We start from the raw sequence: 22,288 nt of genomic DNA, 5'->3' as shown, positions 1-22,288 counted from the left end.
AATTGCACTAATTCAATATGGATGACACGGGACAGCCAGGTAGAATTTTTCTTTGACCAAAACAATAGATATCTACCATTCTGTGTCATTTTATTTTCTATTTTCTGATGCAGTAGGATAAATACCTGTGTTTCAAAATTAGGAAACACTGAAAAGATGTTTTCCTAGTCGCATTACAACCATAACCTGTCCCAAACCCCACACAGAAAACCATCAGTGCAGACTGAATGAACTTAGTCAAACTCAAAGACACGGTCGGATAAAATTTCTGGAAAAAACGGCGAATGAAACGTAACATTTGAGACAAAATAATGCAGGATACCGAATAAAACATTTGAGAGAATGATTAATGCATATTATATAGTAAACAAGGTTTAAAACACAGGCACTTAATTTTAATAATATAGAATTCATATCATACTCCTACTCATCATAGTTATAGTATTCATAGAGAAGAGGTCCCGGCAGTGTCTCATCTACTAGTTCAGCTCTGAACGTAGGTACTCGTTATACTCGCCCTGTACATTCAGGAACCGACCTATTGATTCCTTGTCAAAAAATTTCTTACTGGGCAACTTTTTAACTGCTAAACGGTTGCGTGTCAGTCCCCGTGAACGCCTGTACAATCAATGTAAAGGCACTACAGGAACATTTTAGTGAGAAAACAAGACCTTTCTTTCCTCGCTATAGTCAGTATGTGGGACACAACATGCTGTTAAGAATACGTCCCCTTCTACTAAACAGCTTTGCAGACGCCATTGAAATCTAAATATAGGGTAACACATAAATTTACGTAACTCGGTCATATATGACAAAACGAAATTTAAGTAAGCAATATGTATATAACATCTATATGTTTGGTTATTATTAATTATTATTACTATTCATTCTTAGTCTGAAATGTTTCATTCTGTTATGTTTATTATTATTGAACTTATACTTGGCAATTTGATTCACAATAACTTGTTATCACGTGGACATAAAATTCTGGTACTAACAAACGATTCTCAATAAAACTCTTGAACATACATGTACATATGTATAAACGTCCATTCTTCATTAATATAATATTAATTATATAGTTTGTTGTTAATAAATACGCATTTAGAATAATTTGGAATTCTCTGACCAGGTAGTAATTAACACAGCCATTCACCCAATATTAGGGAGTAGACGTACTCCACAACTTGGCTCCCAAGATGGATTATCTATAGTAAGTTAACTATGGTCAGCTATGACAGAGATTAGAGTAAATAATAGTAATGAGATAATCCATCTATAAACATAACATTATCGAGGCCCATGCGGTCAGTTCAGCAAATGAATGAATGGATGTGAATTAAATACTACCCCTTAAACCAGGGGTTAGTCGAGTAGAACGGAATGAAAACACTGGGGATACCGAGGATGCACCACATACAAATGTAGAGATGTAGCCTATCGGATACAAATTTATGTTATAGCCTCGTGGTAATCCAACACTATTTTGTTGTAAAATTTTGCGATTCAAAAACATAAGAAAATATGGTTGAATTGGCCGGCCATTATGAGACTCGCGCTTGCACTTTTTAAGACTTTTGTTTATGTTTTTTAATCACAAAACTGAACATGAAAATTCCTTAACTAGCTAGAGCCAGACTGTACATTACAGATCACCACCATATTTGGATCCAAAATGACAATTGCGATCAAAATTTTGACAGCTGTTGCTTTTCTTTATGGTGATAAACAATGTGGTGTACACAAGTACAGCTCTAGCAAGTTTAGGATGTTATCAATATACTTTAGAAATATACCTTGAGACATCTATGATCTGATAGAGTATTTTTCACATCACCATGTATTTTTCACATCTCCTTGACCATGAGCAGAAAAAAGTTCCTCAGTAGAATTAAGTATCTAAATGACACCCAGTAGGAATGCATATCCGATTCTAGACCAGGGTCCGTATTCAAAGGATATCTTGAGCCTAAGATAGTCACTTACATGTAACTACTAGATGGGGATTTTATAAGTTAGGGAATTGAGATTGAAACAAAGACAGTGTAGCTGAGCATAGCTGGCATCAAATGTTTTGTTTTTCATCATCAGCTTTGATTTTGTAGAGCCACAATGTGTATAAGGTTGCTACCATCAAAATGTTTTTTTTCCCGATATCTATCATGTTCGTATTGCTTAATCAATCATGTTTGCTACGACTGTCATATAATAAAGTTTGATGCTTTAAATTTATGACATTTCATTGTAGATTTCAGAAAATATTAATAATGGTTTATTTTTTACCTTTCATTTCTATATACATATTTGAAGTTTTGATTGCTACATGTTCTTGTCTTGGTCTGTATAAATTTACAAATATATGATAATGACTGCTGACCTAGGCGTATTACCAATGATTTACAATGTACCGTCATGGCCAGGCCTTTGGGATTCTAAAGTTCTCAAATGATAGATTGATAAACAACACTGAATGATTTGTTCAGTTTAACTTTAAAGCCTATAACCCCGCTCATTGCTAATATGTAATTTTTATAAATGTTATAATAAAGTTTACAATATCCATCATTACTACCACTATTCGATAACTGCTGTTGAAATCTATTGTTTTTGAAAAACATCTCCAGGAAAACAGCTGTTCCGGTAACAAATCCGTACCATCATAATTTATCATAAATTACAGTCATACTGTTTTCGTGCATTACAATATATTTCAACAAACATTTTCCTAGTAATGACAACTAAGATTTTAATAGAGAATAGTGGTGCTCTTAAGGGGACAGAACTTGTGTGCGACGTGGGTAATTCATGTTTTTACGTGTGCAGTTAAGTTTTTCTCCTGGCCCTCCGGTTTCCTCCCACTGCTAAAGATGCCTATGCGCAAGCGAATTATTGAAAAAAAATTAAACCATATGTTAGTCCCAACATACCTAGTTTGTATCGAGTGGACGTTAAACCCCATATCTCTCTCTCCCTCTCTTTTAGTAGTCACATCTTCATGTGTAAATATGCTGGTAATTGGAAAATTGAATTATGGGCTTCCTAAATCTCAACAATCATCCAGAAGCTTACTCTAACATTATACCTTACCTTAACATGGATGTTCACTGCTCATGTAAGTAAGTGATGATGTACATGTACATGGGTAGTGCACAGGTTCTTACCAGTAGGCCCTTAGTCACTAAATACATGTATAAGTTTTGCAATTTTCTCCTTTTTATTATCAGATATATGTCGGGTGTGTCGCTGTGAAGGCACCCCAGACAAGGCTCTGTATCATCCATGTGTTTGTACTGGAAGTATCAAATTTATTCACCAAGATTGGTAAGTACATGTACCGTACCTGATCATGATCAGCTTAAATAGCAAAGACTGTCAAATGTTATGACATGACTAATACTATTACACCTGTGTAATGATAATCACTAACTGATCAATGAGTGTGAAAATCTTATTTACATTAAATGATACCAAACTTGTCTTTTAGCATTATCATTTGTGATGATTTTGAAAACTATTTAATAGTACTGAAATGTATACATAGACATTGATAATATAATATTAAGATTTTTTTTTTATTTATTAATTTTACAGTCTTCTTCAGTGGTTGACATACAGTCGTAAAGAATATTGTGAATTATGCAAGCACAGATTTGCATTTACTCCAAGTAAATTTAGAATTTTATTATTACTAACTTTGAGAATATTGTTTAATGCCTTATATTGACACAATACTGTTAAATGAAAACAAACCAAGTTAATTTATTCTCCACAGTTAAGTGTACAATGCAGGCGAGATAATTGCTAGGGTGGGGAAATGTTTTGTTCCCTCTGATTTGCGTACTATCCAAATGGTCATACTATACATACTTGTGTGTGGGCAAGACTTAAAGATATTTAAGGGTCTTCTTCACCCATCCAGGATTCCAGTCTAATTGTGATTCTATTGTCTTTAACCTACGTCTACCATACAGTGTACATGTAGCTTTAATAGTAAAGATTTGTAGCCTATTGATACTGTCAAAGAATACAAAACCAATAAAATAAATAATCAAATGTGTGTTTCAAGTTGTTCATTGTCAAGTTTGAGACAGATGATAATCATTTTGTTTGATTTTTTTTTCACAGTTTATTCACCAGACATGCCGAAGCGGCTGCCCATCAAAGACATCTGTAGTGGCCTGGTGACAAGTATGGCCAGAGCTGTTCGATATTGGTTCCATTATACATTAGTAGCCTTTGCCTGGCTAGGGGTTGTCCCTTTAACAGCGTGTTAGTACTATTAAAATTCTAGATTGGCATTTGTGTACCATATGAATATGAATGGACTCTTTTCCAAAACACAATATATTTATTTCAGATTTCAGTAAATATATGCACTAAAAGGCACAATTTATAGAATAATGATTTCAAAACCATGTTTTATTTCTACTTTCAACTTTGTCTGAAAAAGGTGTATTGAAAAAAGATTATTTGTTTTTAAATTGAAAAGTCTGAATGATTTTTATCACATTTTGGATAAGAAGTCTGTAAATATTCTTCATCAGGGATATGTAGGAGTAGGTTTAAGGAAACTTGCTATCAGTTTTAGGTTTTCCTGGTATGAATAAGGCATTTCAAAACCAACCTGTTTATATGCTTGTGTGTGTTATCAAATAACAGGTTTATCACGTCTTACTAATGGATTATTAATGGACTCTCTATTAAAGTACATGTACTTAGTTTGCTCCCTTTAAAACAACATTTTCTTCTTGTATTCAACAAGTAATTTAATAAACTACAAAATATTCATAATACTTATAACCACTGAATTACTGAATTCGTAAACTCTCCAACATTCTATGTGAAAACTGAATTGGCTTTGTTTTATTTACAGGTCGAATCTATAGATGTTTGTTTACTGGAAGTGTTAGTTCTCTATTGACTTTACCATTAGACATGTTATCAACGTAAGTTTTACTATCTTATCAGATCTAAACACTTAATATCAATAATGAAAATATAACTGTTTTGAGAAGACTTTAGAAGGTGAAAAACAAATTTGATATCATCATTTATTAACATTGGATAACCCGGCCTTCAATCAGTGGGTGTTAACCAAAAAGCAATCAGAAATCAATTATCTGTGAGCATAAAACATGTGTTGATCTTTGTTGATTACCTTGATAATTTTATAATGTCATATATATATTGCTGAGATGAAGAATCACTATCGTTATAAAATTGTGTTCATAATGTGTGATCGTACAGAATGTACAGAAAGCGTTATATTTTAAGTTCTAGGTATTCGAGGGTGCATTTTAATAATACTTCCCAATCTGATTACAATACAGATCTATATTTCGTTCTGTTTTTTTTTTATACTTTCGATGGCCTCTAATACATGAAGATCTGACTGGTTGTAGTGGAAGGTTGCGTAAGAGGTCATACGAGCGGCTTTTGACCCTATGAAGTCAGGCATTTGATTATCCAACCAGCGTTGATGTTTCTACTGGGTTACCCACAGTTCTGTGCACCTCACGTCCAAAACTCGGCGTAACAGACCTTTCCATTGGCTAATCCCTCACATAAACGAGAATGCGGGTTCTATAACAACTCTTCCAGATCCTAGTGTAGTAAAGACAAGTAAAATGAAATTTTAAACTATAAAAAACGAAACGAAATAGGATCTGTGTTTTAATCAGATTGAATACTTCCTTATTCAAATGTACAATAATACTTCCGGTATTAAGGCAATTGAGTATTCCGACATTGTGTGTAATCCGGCATGTTCTATCGATCTCGTACAATGTCGAAATTGAGAGAGTCCACTGCATGTCTTGATGTCTTCTGGAAGAAACAAAACAACCCAGCTAAAACAAAGATTTTGAATCATGTTTTTAGATTGATAAACACACCAATTTCATATAACCTAAATAAACAGTAGACCATGCCACCTTCTACCTGGTGTCTGAAAAATGTAACTATACAGGCAAAACAGATCAATGAGTTATACAATATTTTGATATTTTGTCCAAGATATATGTATGATGATACACTTAACATGGAACTTGTAGAAAATGTAGATAAGATACTGTAGATAAGATAATAAAAAAAAGAGATGTTATTGTATCTAAGTTATATTTATTATTAAGTTATCTAATATTTTAACAATAGTATTTTACTTCCATCATTATTATTTATTAACTGTACTTTTTTTCCACAGAGAAAATTTAGCGTCTGATTGTTTTCAAGGCTGTTTTGTTGTCACATGTACGCTGTGTGCATTTATTAGTCTGGTCTGGTTACGAGAACAGATATTACATGGTGGGGGTCCTGATTGGTTGGAACAGGATAATCAACAAGCTAATCAACAAAGGGTAATGAAAATTTAGTCTGACTGTTATTGAATAAAGAAAAGTCAGAGTGGAAGAACTAAACTTCTTTGATTTAAGCCCCCCCCCCCCAAAAAAAAAAGAATGTCTATTGAATTTAGATGTTGATTTTTTTTGTGGGATACAGTCTGTCTTTTGTTGAAAATTTTATATCTATAGATAGAGCCATTCCATAGACAGCTATTCAATTGAAATTTCTTTGCTATCAAAATGAAGATACAAAATTACATTCATATAATATGATTAATTTTGATGTCTCTAAATTATGCTATTTTATTCTTTTTAGAATTTTCTTGATGGTAACCCTGTCAATAATTTTATTGGTGGAATTGCTGGAGGTGGTAATAGAGGTCAAGTCAATCAAAATGATCAAAATAACCAACCAGCCAATGAGGTAGAAGAAGAGATAGAGGGTGAGGAAGGGGCAGATGGTAATGATGGAGGAAATAATGAAAATAATGCTGCTCAAGGTATGTTCAATGATGATTAGTTTGAAATCTAAATTTATTTGTTGTTAGCCTCTTAAACAGTGCAGTACTATTACTAGTCAAACATAAACACAGTACAAAGCATTTGGATTACAATGGCATCCATGGTTAATATCAATGCCGTTTACATATAACAAGATATTGTGCTTAAATTAATGTGAATGTGAAGTGAGAAGATTCATCCAGTTAAGATAATTGAAAGTTCATAGTCCAAGTTATAATTATGATAATAAAAATACAATCACAGTTTACCTGTATTGCAGATGATATTAATTGGAATCCAATAGAATGGGATAGAGCTGCAGAAGAATTAACATGGGAGAGAGTAAGTTTAATTAGCTTTAGTAAGTTAAAAGAATCTATTACCCTAGAACAGTGCCAAATAAGTGCAGTGCAGGTACATGTATTGTATGTGTAATCTCCTCAAGACTGATAATCATAGTCAAAAATTAACTTAAGTTGATAATAGGTATTCAACATTTGTCTTCCATCGTTTCTTACAGGTGAATATCAATATATCAGTGAATTGGTTTACATTGGTTTTTTTTCAGTTACTTGGTTTAGACGGATCTTTAGTATTTCTAGAGCATGTCTTCTGGGTTGTTTCACTCAACACATTATTTATATTAGTTTTTGGTAAGTTTCAGTTTATATTTCTAAAATAAAGATTATCATTCATTGCTTAATATAACATATACCAATTCTCAAAGAAATATATATATATGGGTATTTTTATTCTCTTTCAGCTTTTTGTCCATATCATATTGGCCATTTTACGTTGGTTGGATGCAAAATTGATGATATTGTAAGTTTCTTTTTGTCATATTTCTTCTTTCTTATTTTCTTCTTTCTTTTTTCTATCACCAACTTTTTTTTTAATGTCTTCATAATTCCAAATTGTAACTTAGTGTTTAAACATTCATAATGATATAAAAAAAATTGATATTAGCTGTATGCTTAAATATTGGATAAATTTTATTTCCATTTTACAGGTAACTGCATCGCATTTTGAAGGTTTATTAACAACAATATCAGGTTATGTTGTTATTGGTATTGCATTACTTATACTATATCTACTCTGTTCATTGGCTAAATTAAAAAAGTAAGTATAATATAAATGGAGAATTATATTTAAAAGGGTTATAAATAGAGCAGCAACAAGTTACTAGTCTCCATCATTTAGTCTATAATAATCTTCGCATTGACATTCATAATCGTTGAGTAGTTCGAATTCAGACCACCCACCAAAAATTTATCAGATTTTTTTTTTAAATCATGGGCTATTTTCGTACCGTCATTGATTCAAAATTGTTAGAAACCTTTGGAATCGTACATACATGTATGCCATTACTATAAATAGAATTGTAGTATAAAAGAGACATGTCAAAGGAGATAATGAGTCATCTAATGCCCATTACATATAGAATATAGGGATAGAAAGCATTACCAGTGCTTATCACTTCTGGGTACCATATATAGTCAGGGACATTGATTAAACTCAATCAAATTTATTTATTTACTTTGTTTCTTACATAAAGTCCCCAGAAGGCATTTAAAAGAATTATTTAAAAATGTCTTAAATACATCATGGTTAAATTAATACAATGGTTTGTCTTGTTTTTAGATTTCGGAGAGTATTAGGGTTATGTTATGTTGTGGTAAAGGTCAAACTACTGGTGGTGGTTGAAATAGGATTTTTCCCATTGATATGTGGCTGGTGGCTGGATATTTGTTCATTAGTAAGTATAAAGTTATTAGACTTCAAGGGACATAATAATGATATTTCTGTCAGGTTATTGGCATTGCTATCTATGCTGTTAATTAAAAACTTGTGGCATCTAATGATACCAATATACGATTGGAAAAACCCACGATAATTTACTTTATCACCATATAGACAAATTTAAATTCACAACTACCAAAGTGATTGTGTATTAATTTTCAGATAACTGATGCAAAATTAGGTGTTTATATTAGATATTGTTTGTTTTATTTCAGTCGATGTTTGATGCCATGTTGAAAGATAGAAAGACAAGTTTCCATCTGGCACCAGGAACATCCATGTTTATACATTGGCTAGTTGGAATGGTTTATGTTTTTTATTTTGCTTCCTTTATTCTCCTACTAAGAGAGGTTCTACGACCGGGTGTTTTGTGGTTCCTTAGAAATCATAATGATCCGGAATTCAACCCCATACAAGAAGTAAGTTCGTCTCTTGAATAGTTACTTGTTCCAAAGTTGGGACTATTAAAATGGGTTCGTTCGTCTGTCTGTCGACCTGTCTGTATGTCACATGTTTTGGGGCAAAATGGCTCTGCTTCTGATTGAGGTAAAATATTAAAACGGGTGTAGATGTTCATTAGGCGAATGCCTCGACAGAGTTTGATGATGAGCATTTGATTGATTAAGATTTTGTGACACAATAATATTGCATCTAATTGAGATGTTTAAATATGGAGTGGATATTCGTTCGATGAACATTTTCAGCTTAGGCTAAGTAGCTGTCCATAGAGATAGGTTAAGCAGAAATAAATAATTTGATTGGTCACAATTTTAGAACGCCATGACATGACTCTGCTTGTAAATGTAGAATGTTTTGCCGTTTAAAAGGTATATATATATTTAAATAATACATCCCGAACATTACCTTCTGCGATGCTCTTTACATTCAAATGCACGAACAGAAACCCTAGACAAACTACAATATGATTTTAAAAACATAAACTGTCTTCTATTCGGCTCCACTACCTACAGTCTAGATGTTAACACTAATATTTTTAATCAAGTTCATAAGTTATTGATATGTCAAAAAGATTTTAATGTCGATAAAATAGTATCCTACCATTTGTTAAATGTTCAGTTTTTACTTTTTCCGATGTTTATTAAAAATATCTATTATTCTTGTGTATGTATAACTATGACCTATTATATATATTGTACATTTTCATCCATTCTTTTATATTTATATAATATGTATGTGTTTGCCATTTTAACTATGTATATACATACACCCATTTGCATTAATATACTATTCAAAAAAAGTAGGGGATATTTGATTTTGGGGGCATAATACTAAAATATGCAAATGACTACGAAAAAAGTCACTATAGAACCTAACAGAAGAAACATTTCCAGTTACATGTGACGCCCAAACGCACCAATAGCTACCGCATGGAATGCAGGTGATGCTTGGGATCATCATGGGGGTCCAACCCAAGATTTGCACGACTCTGATTTTGAATGTTACAGTCATTGTGGCATTGAATTCCAGGGTGGAAACATCAGTTTAATTGTTTTAGTGACCAGAAAACAAATTTTGATATGCGTCGGCTTACCCAAAATGAAAGGTTACGTGCCCTTGGCATGCTACAGATCGGCACAACACAGGCGGTTGTGGCGCGGACGATGAATGTTTCTCAGTCTGTCATAAGCAGGCTATGGTCCAGATACCGTGATACACAATCTGTACAGGACAGACCACGCTCAGGTCGACCAAGGGCGACAACTCAAGCCCAGGATCGATTTATCCGTACCTTGGCCTTGAGAAATCGTGTCATCACAGCAAATCAGATCAGCGCTCGTCTTCAAACAGACACTGGTGTGAGAGTGAGTGGCCAGACGATTCGGAATCGACTGCATAGGGGTCACCTTCGCGCCCGACGTCCTCGCGTGATCCCTTGTTTGAGAGATCATCACATTCAGGCAAGACGTCGTTGGTGTAGGGATCGTCAACACTGGGATAATCGACGCTGGAGCAATGTGATGTTTTCAGATGAGTCAAGGTTCACTGTTGATTTTTTGGACAGACGTAGGAGGGTGTGGCGTCGTCGAAACGAGCGCTTCCAAGACGTTAACGTCATCAGACATGATCGATTTGGGGGTGGTTCTGTTATGGTGTGGGGAGGCATCACTGTTGCTGGAAGAACGGCTTTACATGTTGTTGCAGGGCGTGTTACAGGCCAGTACTACCGGGACAACATCTTGGCAGTCCATGTTGTGCCGTTCGCACGAAGTCATGGCCGCCGTTTCATCTCCCAGGATGACAACGCAAGATGTCACAGGGCCAGGATCGTTACAGGTTACCTCCAACAACAGAACATCACCACATTACCTTGGCCAGCACTGAGTCCCGACCTCTCCCCCATCGAGCATGTCTGGGACATGCTTGGACAGAGGTTACGTCAACGTCAACAACGTCCTGCCAATGTCCAAGAACTTGCTGCTGCGTTGCAACAGGAATGGGACAATCTGGACCAAAATGACCTTAGACGTCTCATTAGGAGTATGCCACGTCGGATCAATGCTTGTTTGGCAAACAGAGGAGGATTTACCCGTTACTGACTTGGTTGTGATGCTGTGGTAACTTTGCTGTTTGACCCCGGGTATCATTTTACCCTTATAATGGTCAGTCTGTGCCTTACTTAGTCTAACGATCATTTGGAATAAATCGATGAATGTGAACTTCATTTCATTTTGTCATTTGTTTCTTCGTCAGTTTCATTAGGTGACTTTAATAACACTTAAAAATCAAATATCCCCTACTTTTTTTGAATAGTATATTATATATATAAATTATTTTGGGAGAGGGGCTTTACATAGTCTAATGCTGTTCCCCAATCCCATTCAGACAACCTGAATAAAATATTGTTTATATATGAAATAAAAAGAATTGTACATCTTTAGTTAATATAATATTGCTGTGTTATTTGATGTCTGTTTTTCTTTTTATTAAATGATATTTTATTTTCAGATGATTCATCTACCAGTTTATCGTCATGTTAGGAGATTTATAGCATCAGTGGTAAGTTTACCTTCTTCTTATAAAAATAATATTTGCATATGTTCTCATGGCTGCCCAAGAGTTATATGAAAATTAGTATCTGATTATTTATGTGCATTTAATCATTGATATTGTATTTTATTATTTATTTTCCTCCAAATTTGAATGTATTTTGTATTTCAGATTATATTTGGTAGTACTGTATTGTTAATGTTATGGTTACCGATACGAGTTATTCGTAAATTGTTTGTTACATTTCTTCCCTATCATGTTATGTTATCTAGGTAAGTATACAAAACTCATATTATGTTATATTAAATCAGAGAAAGAGAAGTGGAGTTTAATGTCCACTCGACCCAAACTAGGTCATCTAGGGACTACCATATGATTCAACTTTATTTCAATAATTAGTTGCGCGTAGGGGTCTAGCAGTGGGAGGCAACCAGAGGACTTGGAGAAAACCCACGAGGTTGGACAGGCAACCCCACTCCTTGTCATGTACAACTGTAGAATCGAAACCACGCCAGTTGACCCAATGACAGACCTTATGATTCAATGCGCACATGCTAACCGTTCGGCCATCCAACCCCCCTACATTAAATCAAATATGTTGCTCAATCTCATGTGTAGGGTCAAAATCTTTTTTGTGATCATTGGATTCTTTTTGCAAATATCAATCATTTATCAAAAACTCTACAATTAAAATGATATGAAATATTTCCTTTTGAATTTATACAATTACGAAATTTCGAGTATTGTTGGTATTGACAAAACTAAGAATTAAAGTACCATCCAACTTAAAAGAATATTCTTTGCATCCTCATGGGCTGATCATGATAGAAAGAAGGAAAAAGGACAGGGAGTTAGCAAACTTTTGTCTTTGAATAAGACACTATATCTAGTCTATGACTGTTGTATTTAAATCGTCAAACGACTCTCAGGGCTAGAGTAAAGTTGTTTAAATGACTTTCCACATTGACCTTTTAATCTTTCAAAAAAACAGTAAGTTGATATCATGATTTTTATGTTACATTTAATATCATTTGTTTGAATAATGTTTTATTTTGTTTGCCAGTGATGCTCCAGTGAGTGAATTATCACTAGAACTGTTATTATTACAAGTCGTTTTACCAGCTTTATTAGAACAAGGTCATACTAGGCTATGGATGAAGAGTATGGTACGAGCTTGGACTGTCGGTGTAGCCTGGTTATTAAATCTACGATCATATCTTATTGGTGATGTTACAATTGAAGATGGGGTCAGTACATATTTTATTGTGAAAACATTACTTAGCATATAGATAATACCACTCTGAGATTTTCATACAATTGCATTGGGAGTATTCAAATTAGATTCTGTGAAAAATTTGAGAAAAGCTGAGATATTGGCATTCTAATTTCTAACTTTCAAATACGATTCAAGCAAATATTTTTGTGTTTTCTTGAAGATTTATTTAAAGATTTTTGATAGATATTTTGTTCACTTTTTGAACAACTGCTTCTAGTTGGGTCAGACTGTTCAAACTTGGTGTAAATGGTCATCAAATGAACATCTTGACTGAATTCAATAATGAACATTTTGTGCTCAAGTTAAGCAAAGATAAACAATTTAATTTGTCCATGCTTTGAGACACGATAGCTTTTCTAATTGATGGGGGGTGATCAAACTTCGTGTAAAGTAATGATGTGATTTATGCATCAGGCAGGGTATCCTTATCCTTTCTTTATAGTTTTCTTCCCTAGAAAATATGCAAACCCTTTAATTATTTCTATTTATTTGCTAGGATGAAGTCATACATGGAGATCAACCACCTCCCCAACAAGCTAATCCACCACCTAATAATGCTGCACCGCAACCAGCTCAACCTCAGGGTGACGGAGAGGGTTTAGGAGCAGCACATCAAGCCATGTTACAGGGTGGAGGACCTACAGGATTTCAACCATATAAAAGACCACATTTTTTTGCTGTCAGGGTATTTATCATTCTCAGAAGTTGTCTCTTGATTTCTCATACCCGTTCTAGTTTTCATATAATAGTCAGATTGTTACTTTATCTCTTTAAGAGTTTTCTTGATTTGATTGAAGAAGTATGTAAAATATTAGATGTTTATTAAAGATTCAACAAAGCTAGCCTCAATTAAAAACCCAGTAAAAAAACAAGAAATGAAATTTAATTTTTGATCATGATTTATATGCCACCAAGTCCAATATTAATCTGGATGATAACAAGTTGATAATACTTTTGTTTTGTAAATTTAAATATATGGATATTTTGAGTTCATTGATATATATACATTTGAAATTTTATAAGTCCTTACTTTCAGCAATTTGTATTACTCTGTATATTATTATGAATATTATGATATTTCTATATTTGTAGGTAATTATGTTAGTGGTGTTAATGTGTATTACTTTATTTGCTGCTAGTCTCATGTCTCTTACATTACCAGGTATACACTTAATTCTAATTTACTCTGTGAATAACATTAAGAAATTGGATTTTTATTATAAGGCTGATTTTATTTTACCATGGAACCAAGTTTATTTGATATTATAAACAACTGAGTAGGTTTCATGACCACAAGTTATTATATATTGTTTCAATGGCATTTAGGAATTGAACTAGAGTATACAGGTCACAATTCTATGGAATACAATTACTGCTTATTACTGTGCGATGTTTCGACTGGGCTTCTCTAGTCATTATCAAGCATTGAATATAAGTTATTATATATTGTGATAAAGTGCTTCTTTGTAAATTTATTTACCTTTAATTCAAATGTGGTCATATCTATAAGGTAGATAGCAGATAAAGAAAACTAAAATATATATGTGATCCATTTTGCGTATAATCATTTTATGTACACACCTAATCCACATGAACTATTTAATTTTTTACAGTTTTTATTGGACGCCGTTTAATGTCTGTGTGGATGGGAGAAGCTAAAATACATGAGTTATATACAGCGGCTTGTGGTCTATATGTGTGTTGGTTATCATTACGAATCAGTTTGTTTCTGTATAACTGGATACCACAAGGCTGGGCTGTTATAGTCAATAAACTCAGACATTGGTCAATACTGGTAAGTTGACATGTCTCTTCATTTAACTACTTTATTCATGTTCAGGATGATCTGAAAATTAATTTACTCTTTTCCTTATGAGTTTTTAACCTTGAAAGTAGATTAGCCCACATTGACTTAATTATTAATATAATTTGATATTTCATTTTGTTTCTAATTTTTTTTATTTTCCGAAATTACCGTCAATTTATCAGGAAAGCCTGACTAACAAGATATTGGAGGTTTGACTCGCTAATAGTGAGATTTCGGTGTTTGATGAAATAGTCTGTCTGTCAATATTCAGATGACTTGAAATCAGTTTACCGTCAAAGTATCAATACATAACATTACAAAGACATAATTATATTTTTGTCACCATTTTTATATTCCCACATTTTAATAAACCTAAGATTATATGTACATGATATGCTTATATCTGAATTTATTTTACAGGCCATTAAATCTATAGTTATTGCTGTTATGTTAATTGGTGCTGTACCATTATTATTGGGTTTATTATTTGAACTAGTTGTAGTGGCACCACTCCGTGTTCCATTAGATCAGTCACCGGTTTTCTTTCCTTGGCAGGTAATACATAAATAATATGGTCACTATTATTGCATTAACTCACATCAACCAATTTCATTGTTTTTTTGTACTGTTTAATTTTGCAGTGATCGTCCTGGTATGAGTTAAATGCTAAACACCAAATTTGTAAAAAAATATGTTAAAAAGTTATAGTCTCTATGGTGTTAACATTAGGTTTTCGGCAAAGGGGTGGGACTCCTTCAATACCTCTGGGTATGTCTCGTAAACCATTGAAGATATCTTTCTGAAACTTTGTTGCAAACACACCAACCTATTATTTTAGTTGTGCCTTCATCTAATTAAAAATTTCTTGGATTTAATCATTTTTGTGTTTCCACTGAAAGTTGTGACTGTCGTTTGTCTATCAGTCTGTTTGTCTGTTCAGGGTTGGCAGCGACACTGTCCCGAGGCTGAAATGTGATGTATTGGGGTAGCCTCCCATTTCCAGTTTTGGAGTTACGTGCACAACCCAGGCAGCGTCGGGTTATCTGCTAGTATCTCATAAACAGTTCAAAATATCTTTTTCCTTCAATATGTTGATGACTCAATCTTCTTGTTTAATTTGTTATTCAGATTTATTGAATTGAAAGCAATGTCTAGTATTACTTGTAGAGCTTCTACTCCACTCTGAATATTGGAAATCCAAAAAATGATTTTTATTGAGTATGCTCAAACACTTGCATCACACTAAAAACATGTGAAGCTGTGTGTTTTTACCCAAACAATATTGTCTTATATTGTGGGCACAATATATTGTTCCAATGGTCATAAGTTAATGGAATTATATAGATATTGTACCTGCAGGATAAATGTGTGTCCAGATAATTTAATTGATGTTATTTTTTTAAATTGATTTTTTTTAAAGAAATGACATTCTATCCACGTACATAATAGGTTAATTGCACATTCACATCAGTTTATAAATTATTTAATACTTATTTTTTTTTTATTTATAACTGTATAGGACTGGGCTTTAGGTGTTCTACATGCTAAGATAATATGTGCTGTTACTATGATGGGACCACAGTGGTGGTTAAAAAGAGTCATGGAACAGGTGGGTGGTTTAACATTCCCCAAAAACTATTATCTGTTGAATTATTTAATTTAGATAATTTTCATTGGCTAAAAGTTAAAATCCTTGTTCAAATTTTGCCACAAGCCAATGAAATTTAGTTCAAGTTTTTGTGAGTAAGACTGCAGTAAGCAGTGCTCATAACATTTAGAGATTCTCTTTTACACCCAAGATTTTAACTATACACCCTATCAATTATTGGAAAACATATTTTTTTTTTTTTTTATAAACATATTTTATTCACTATAAATGAATGGGAAATTGGGGAACAGGCAAAATGCCTATGTCAGACCCCTATCCCTATATTTAAACTACCTAAACAGATTTTGATATTTATCTTATGAAATGCTTCCAAGTTAATATCATTGCAGATGAATGGGCTCTATTGTTGCCTGGCACCATGCAAATGATCTCTGATACATAAGTTTATTATTGTAGGCTTATGAAATTTTTGTCTGTTCTTTGTTTTTTGTGAAATAACATACTTTTCAGACAAAACACATCCAATTATTCTGGAAGAATCATATTTAAAGATAAACTACTTTTAAAGCCCCAAACTGTTCAACTAGTCTCTTATGATTATCATTATTTTAAATTTCAAGGCCCAGCCCCTGTTTTATGGAATAATCTACCACTTAAAACACCTTTATAATTTAAACAGGCTTTTTTAACTGACTCTGTATATACAACTGTTAATATGTTGTTTATTTATTATTACATTTTTACTTTCTAAAGTGCCTCTGAACAAGTGATATGAAAGGGTGCACTATAAATATGCTATAATAATGATAACAGTTTGTATTTATTTATTTATAGGTGTATAATGATGGATTGAGGAATATGAATCTTATGTATATATTACGTCATCTATGTTTACCTGTTGTCATGACATTAGGAATGGCTCTAGCTATACCATATGTTCTCTCAAAAAGTGTTGTGCCCTTATTTGGTTAGTATAATACTACTGTACTCAAATGCTTCACTGTGAATCTGACATGGCGGGAGTGTGGTGTCAAAAGACATGCCCTATTTCATAGCTGTCGAATGTTTGACTGGTAATGAAGTTATCTCCAATGTTGCATACAATCTAATTTGATCATATCCACATCGTATAATAAAATCATTTCAAATCAAATTGATTATAAAGTGCCAATACGCCTCTATTCTTGTGTCATTTTTTTTAAAATGGCAAATGGACTAAAGTACAATTCCATTTGTTTTCAGATATAGATGAAGCAACTTTAATACTTGTTGAAAGACGAATTTATCCATATCTTCTTAGTTGTATTGTTATCATAAGTGTTTGTACATTCCAACTACGTCAATTTAAACGCCTGTACAATCACATTAAAGATGATAAGTAAGTACATGCAGTCTATTATAAGACCACTAATGAGTATGAATTAAATCTAAGACAAGGGTACAAACAGACACAGTTTTATTATACGCCCACATGGAAACGTGGTCGTATATTGCCATCGGCATCCACAATATCTTGTGAACACTCTACAGACTACATGTATTATCTGATCTTTTTTAAATTTATGTATGTTGTTTACATTAGTGAGACAAAACAATTTCCATTTATTACTTCTAGAGTTATGGCCCTTGTTTTACTTTGTTGAACATTTTAAACAATCTAACCGCAAAATCTATCATATGATCTGTATTAAATTCATGTGCATTATTTAGATTAGTAAATCAAAGAAGCCTAAAGAATTACAGCAATTTCCGTATATAACCCCTAGAGTTGAGCCTTGTGAAAGGTCTAACGACAAAAGTTATCATCTGATCTGTATGGAAGTAATATCCGTGTCTTGTAAATACTCCTGTTAACTACAAAAGAAAAAAATATGTGACTGCTTGGATAATTTAGCTGCTGTGGGCATATGTTTCATTGCCTAGCAACCTATCTTTTGTCTGTGGATTTAAGGTTTTGTTGCTTGGAAATTAGTGTCTATAAATAAATACAGCTGAAATGGCCCAAATATGATTACATTTGTAGCTACTTGTGCAAAAAAAAAGCTTTAAAACTTTAAACAGGTGGTTGTGAGGCAAGATAGACCCACGCAAGAGATGGATAGAGAACAGGCTAAAAACAAAAGCAATTTTTGGTACAATCAGGGGCCATAATTCAGGAAGTTATGATCTGATATGCGCGAATATTGAAAGGATCCATTTCAAGTTGCATCAAAATCAGACGAAAATTGTGACCTCTAGAGTGTCCACATGATTTTTTGTTCAACCAGGGGCCATAATCCATGAAGTTATGGTGTGATACATATCGAAAGGAACCGGGATCTTTGGGAGATAAAACTATATTTCATGTTTCGTCAAAATCAGATAAAAATTGTGACCTGTAGAGTGTCCACAAACAATTTGTGGACGGACGGACAGTGGCGACAACATAATACGTTCACATGAAAATGTGGGCGTATAAAAAAAATGTATATTTCATATCAATATGAAGAGTTATGAACTCGAGTTTCCCTCAACTGCTTCATAATTATGGTTCTTTAAAATGCAAGATGACTTTCTTCAGTTGAAAGATCTAAAAAAAAAAAAGTATTTTTAATAAATGTTTATTAAAACTTTGTTTTTTCAGATATTTGGTTGGACAAAGATTGGTGAATTATGAACATATTAATATTCAACGTCAACAATCACAAGAAGAAGTATCTTGATTGATTATTGAATAAAATTTAAACCAATACAAATAATGTTGTACTGTAAAACAAGAACTTGAAATGCCATGAAATTAGTCTGATATGCTTTATTGACCGGTCTAAAACTTTTTCTTCTTCATTCACCTTAGATTATCAAAGTCTAAATTAATTTATTCCTGTTTCAAATGTAAAATTTGTTGTAAACATGACTTAAATTAAACTTAACAAACACAAAATTGTTAAAGATGTAGTTTAATCTTTATGTAGAGTAGGCTACCCAAAATTAAAAACAGAATAAAAAAAATTAATGCAAGATGTTCCAGATATCAGTCAGAAGCTAATTGGAATTATTGCAACTAGCAATAGATCTATTAGTGAAACAATATCTTATTCTCATTGATTTCTTGTTTTGCAGTATATAAGCATGTATATTTGTACATTGTTTTTGTTGTAGCTGAGTGCTGGAATATGTGTGCTGTTCATTTTCTTTCTTTTTGTGTGTAAATTTAATTTTCTCAGTGTGACTGTGGTAAGCATGAGAGAGAGAGAGTAGGGGTTGAATATATTATTCCTGTGATATAGTAATTGTAAATAAAAAAATAATAAATAGATATAATTTCCCTAAGATATTAAATTAATGGTGAATTTTCATGCGTAATTAATGCAAGATGTATGTTAATTTTCAACAAAATTCCTGACATACATTGTGTATTTGTTTTATATTAAGACTTTTAATTTGTCTATAATTATGACATTGCTTAATAGCATTCATTGAAAAATAAAACCCAAACATATTGTATATTGCTTTGTTTTAGCTTGGTGTTATCTTTTTGATGGTATATGTCCCAAACATGCAGGAATAAAGCAAATTGTACAGATTTAAGTTAAAGTTAAAGCAAAGTATTTCATTTATCAGCTTGTCGGCTTAATTAGATTGCTGTTATAATCATGTGAATCAGATTACAGTAGTTTTAGCAAAATCTGTCAATGATTGAAGTCATTATTAATTGTAATAAAAACATCTTTTAAGTTACAAAGTTTTGTAAAGCAAACCTAATTTAATACTATTTGAATTATTCTTTTATTTATATTATAACTAAAATGGTTACTATAATCTAAAACCTTGTAGAGTGTATAAATCTATGTTATGTATTATCTTTTAATTAAGTTTTGTTTATCTTCATCTATATTTGATGCTTCATGATTTTCAAATTTTCAACAGCATTTCTTCTAGTTAAATTTAAAGCAGAAATTCAGAAACTCTAGTCAGAATTAAAGGATTATGGGAAAATGGATTTGAACAAAATAAAACATGTACCCCAAAATACCTTATAAAATTTATCTGCTAATAATTTTTATTTTCACTAGTCTTACAATAGATTACATCAAGTAACTCATCAAAAATAAGTATACTAAATTCGATAGTGCTATTTCAAGAAAAACAATACCACTTAGTGTTATTTCGTTTCCAAGAAAAACAATACCACTCGGTCATGGTTGTTTTTTGTTTTTTTTCAGTTTTTATAGCATATAGTAATATGTTTTATTCATTACCATCTTTGTGAAATTATTGTAGAGTCATTATATCATTTATACCTACTGATTGCATGTCATGATTGCAAAGATAACTTACACAAAATGTTCTCCATATTGCAATTAAGTGTGTAATAAAAGAAATCTTTTAAATAATTGATCTTAGTTATCTGGTTACTAATATAAACTACACCGCTATATCTGGTTACTAATATAAACTACACCCCTATGACTGTTGGTTGCCATTTATTCGAAATAAAATATGACCTCGACTTCCACGCCCAAATTATTATCCCAACATATGGTTACTCTTTCGAGATCGAGAACACAAGCACTGGTTACAGTGGAAGTGATCTTAGTGTAAGGTTAGCTACCGTTTGTCATCACAAAGCTCAGTAAAATATTATTGTCACAAGCCACCTATGCCCAATCTCTGCTTGTGGAGAGAGGGTTTAATGTCCACTCGACACAAACTAGGTCATTTCGAGACTAACACAGGGTTCAATTTTATTTCAATAATTCGCTTGCGCGCAGGGCTCTTTAGGGGACCCTGAGAAAACCCACGAGGTTGGACAGATGAATTCTACTCCTTGTCATGTACAACCGGGGAATCAATACCACACCAGTTGTTGACTCAATGACAGACTTTATGATGCAGCGTGCACGTGCTAACCATTCGGCCATCCAACCACCCTGTGAAAATAGAATGGGCAAAGCCAATACTATCCTCAACCAGGACTAATACCAAATTAAACTAGAACTCGGTACATCAGGTCATGCCTTGTCACATCAACAATCAAGTTACACCATGCATTAATGAGTATAGTTACATCCAATACCTATTAAAGTTACAATTTCATATTTTCTAAGAAAGTCAAAACATAATTATTTCTATGTCTTTTGCTCAATAGGTTGTCAACTCACTATTATAGGATCATAGGTTATCTTTCTCACACTTAAAAATCTTTGCACCGGAAATAATAACACAATTACCTCCCTTGTTTTCCTATTCCCCACCATGGAATAGCTATCTTCAAACGTTTGAATTTGAAGTTGAAATTGATATGTTTGCCAATTTGCCAATAGGATTCTTTAACAAGGTAGGACTGTTTAAAGTGGAAAAACCTGTCATTTTGAACTCTTAATGAAACAGGAAATTATACTTCAAGACCAAACTTTTTGATATTAACTGTTAGTTGACATCAAGGTCATCATATATATCCATACAAAGGTCAAGGGTCATTGAAAGATCAGGTCACCAATTATAAAAGGTCAAAAGTCAAAAAAATTCGAAGTGAAATCGGAACCAAAATGGTGACTGAATATCGATTTGAAGGTTTTTTGTAAAATCAAATATGGCAGCCAAACTGTTGAAAATGTTATCGAACACAGTTTCTGAAAATGAAAGATAATATCTGGGACTAACACGTCATTTTTGGTCTCTTCATGTTCAGGAAAAATCGGAAGGCCACGGTAATATCTGGAAGCTGTCATAAAATTTGTGAATATGCCATTTTGAAGGCATCGATGTTTTCCTTATTCCTACCAAGTTTCAACTTGATACTTCAAATAGTGACCGAGATATGCCATCTTGAATGTCGAAAAAATGATGAAGAAAACTTTCGCAAATCTTTGATGCTAAAACTAATCAAGCGAACTTCCGAATGTCGAAAAAACGTCAGTCTGAGCCCATATGGGATTCGTCCAAAGAATCCAAAGATAGGTTGC

General features: G+C 32.9%; 1 protein-coding gene across 1 annotated transcript; it reads left to right on the top strand.

The window, feature by feature from the left end:
• Positions 1–11: 11 nt before the first annotated feature.
• Positions 12–20,712, top strand: LOC126814210 (E3 ubiquitin-protein ligase MARCHF6). The gene is made up of 24 exons (XM_050539217.2): positions 12–39; positions 3,225–3,321; positions 3,592–3,665; positions 4,126–4,269; positions 4,874–4,946; positions 6,203–6,356; positions 6,658–6,841; positions 7,123–7,184; positions 7,411–7,495; positions 7,606–7,664; positions 7,852–7,961; positions 8,484–8,598; positions 8,858–9,061; positions 11,610–11,660; positions 11,823–11,923; positions 12,715–12,898; positions 13,424–13,612; positions 14,020–14,089; positions 14,541–14,722; positions 15,155–15,289; positions 16,254–16,343; positions 17,178–17,310; positions 17,586–17,721; positions 18,967–20,712. The coding sequence occupies exons 1-24, from the start codon at positions 18–20 to the stop codon at positions 19,043–19,045; spliced, it is 2,733 nt and encodes a 910-aa protein (XP_050395174.1). The 5' UTR covers positions 12–17; the 3' UTR covers positions 19,046–20,712.
• Positions 20,713–22,288: the final 1,576 nt, after the last annotated feature.

The sequence above is a fragment of the Patella vulgata genome, chromosome 3 (assembly GCF_932274485.2).
Source record: "Patella vulgata chromosome 3, xgPatVulg1.2, whole genome shotgun sequence".
Lineage (NCBI taxonomy): Eukaryota > Metazoa > Mollusca > Gastropoda > Patellidae > Patella > Patella vulgata.
The sequence above is the reverse complement of the archived record's forward strand: the minus strand, read 5'-3'. Positions and strand labels throughout refer to the sequence as shown.

What these genes read in the sequence shown, in the direction of transcription:
- LOC126814210 (XM_050539217.2), top strand. Translation starts at nt 18, where the DNA reads ATGGATGACACGGGACAGCCAG. An exon ending in AACAAGCTAATCAACAAAGG is followed by an intron (nt 6,357 to 6,657) that starts GTAATGAAAATT and finishes TATTCTTTTTAG; the next exon opens with AATTTTCTTGATGGTAACCC. An exon ending in TAAAAAGAGTCATGGAACAG is followed by an intron (nt 16,344 to 17,177) that starts GTGGGTGGTTTA and finishes ATTTATTTATAG; the next exon opens with GTGTATAATGATGGATTGAG.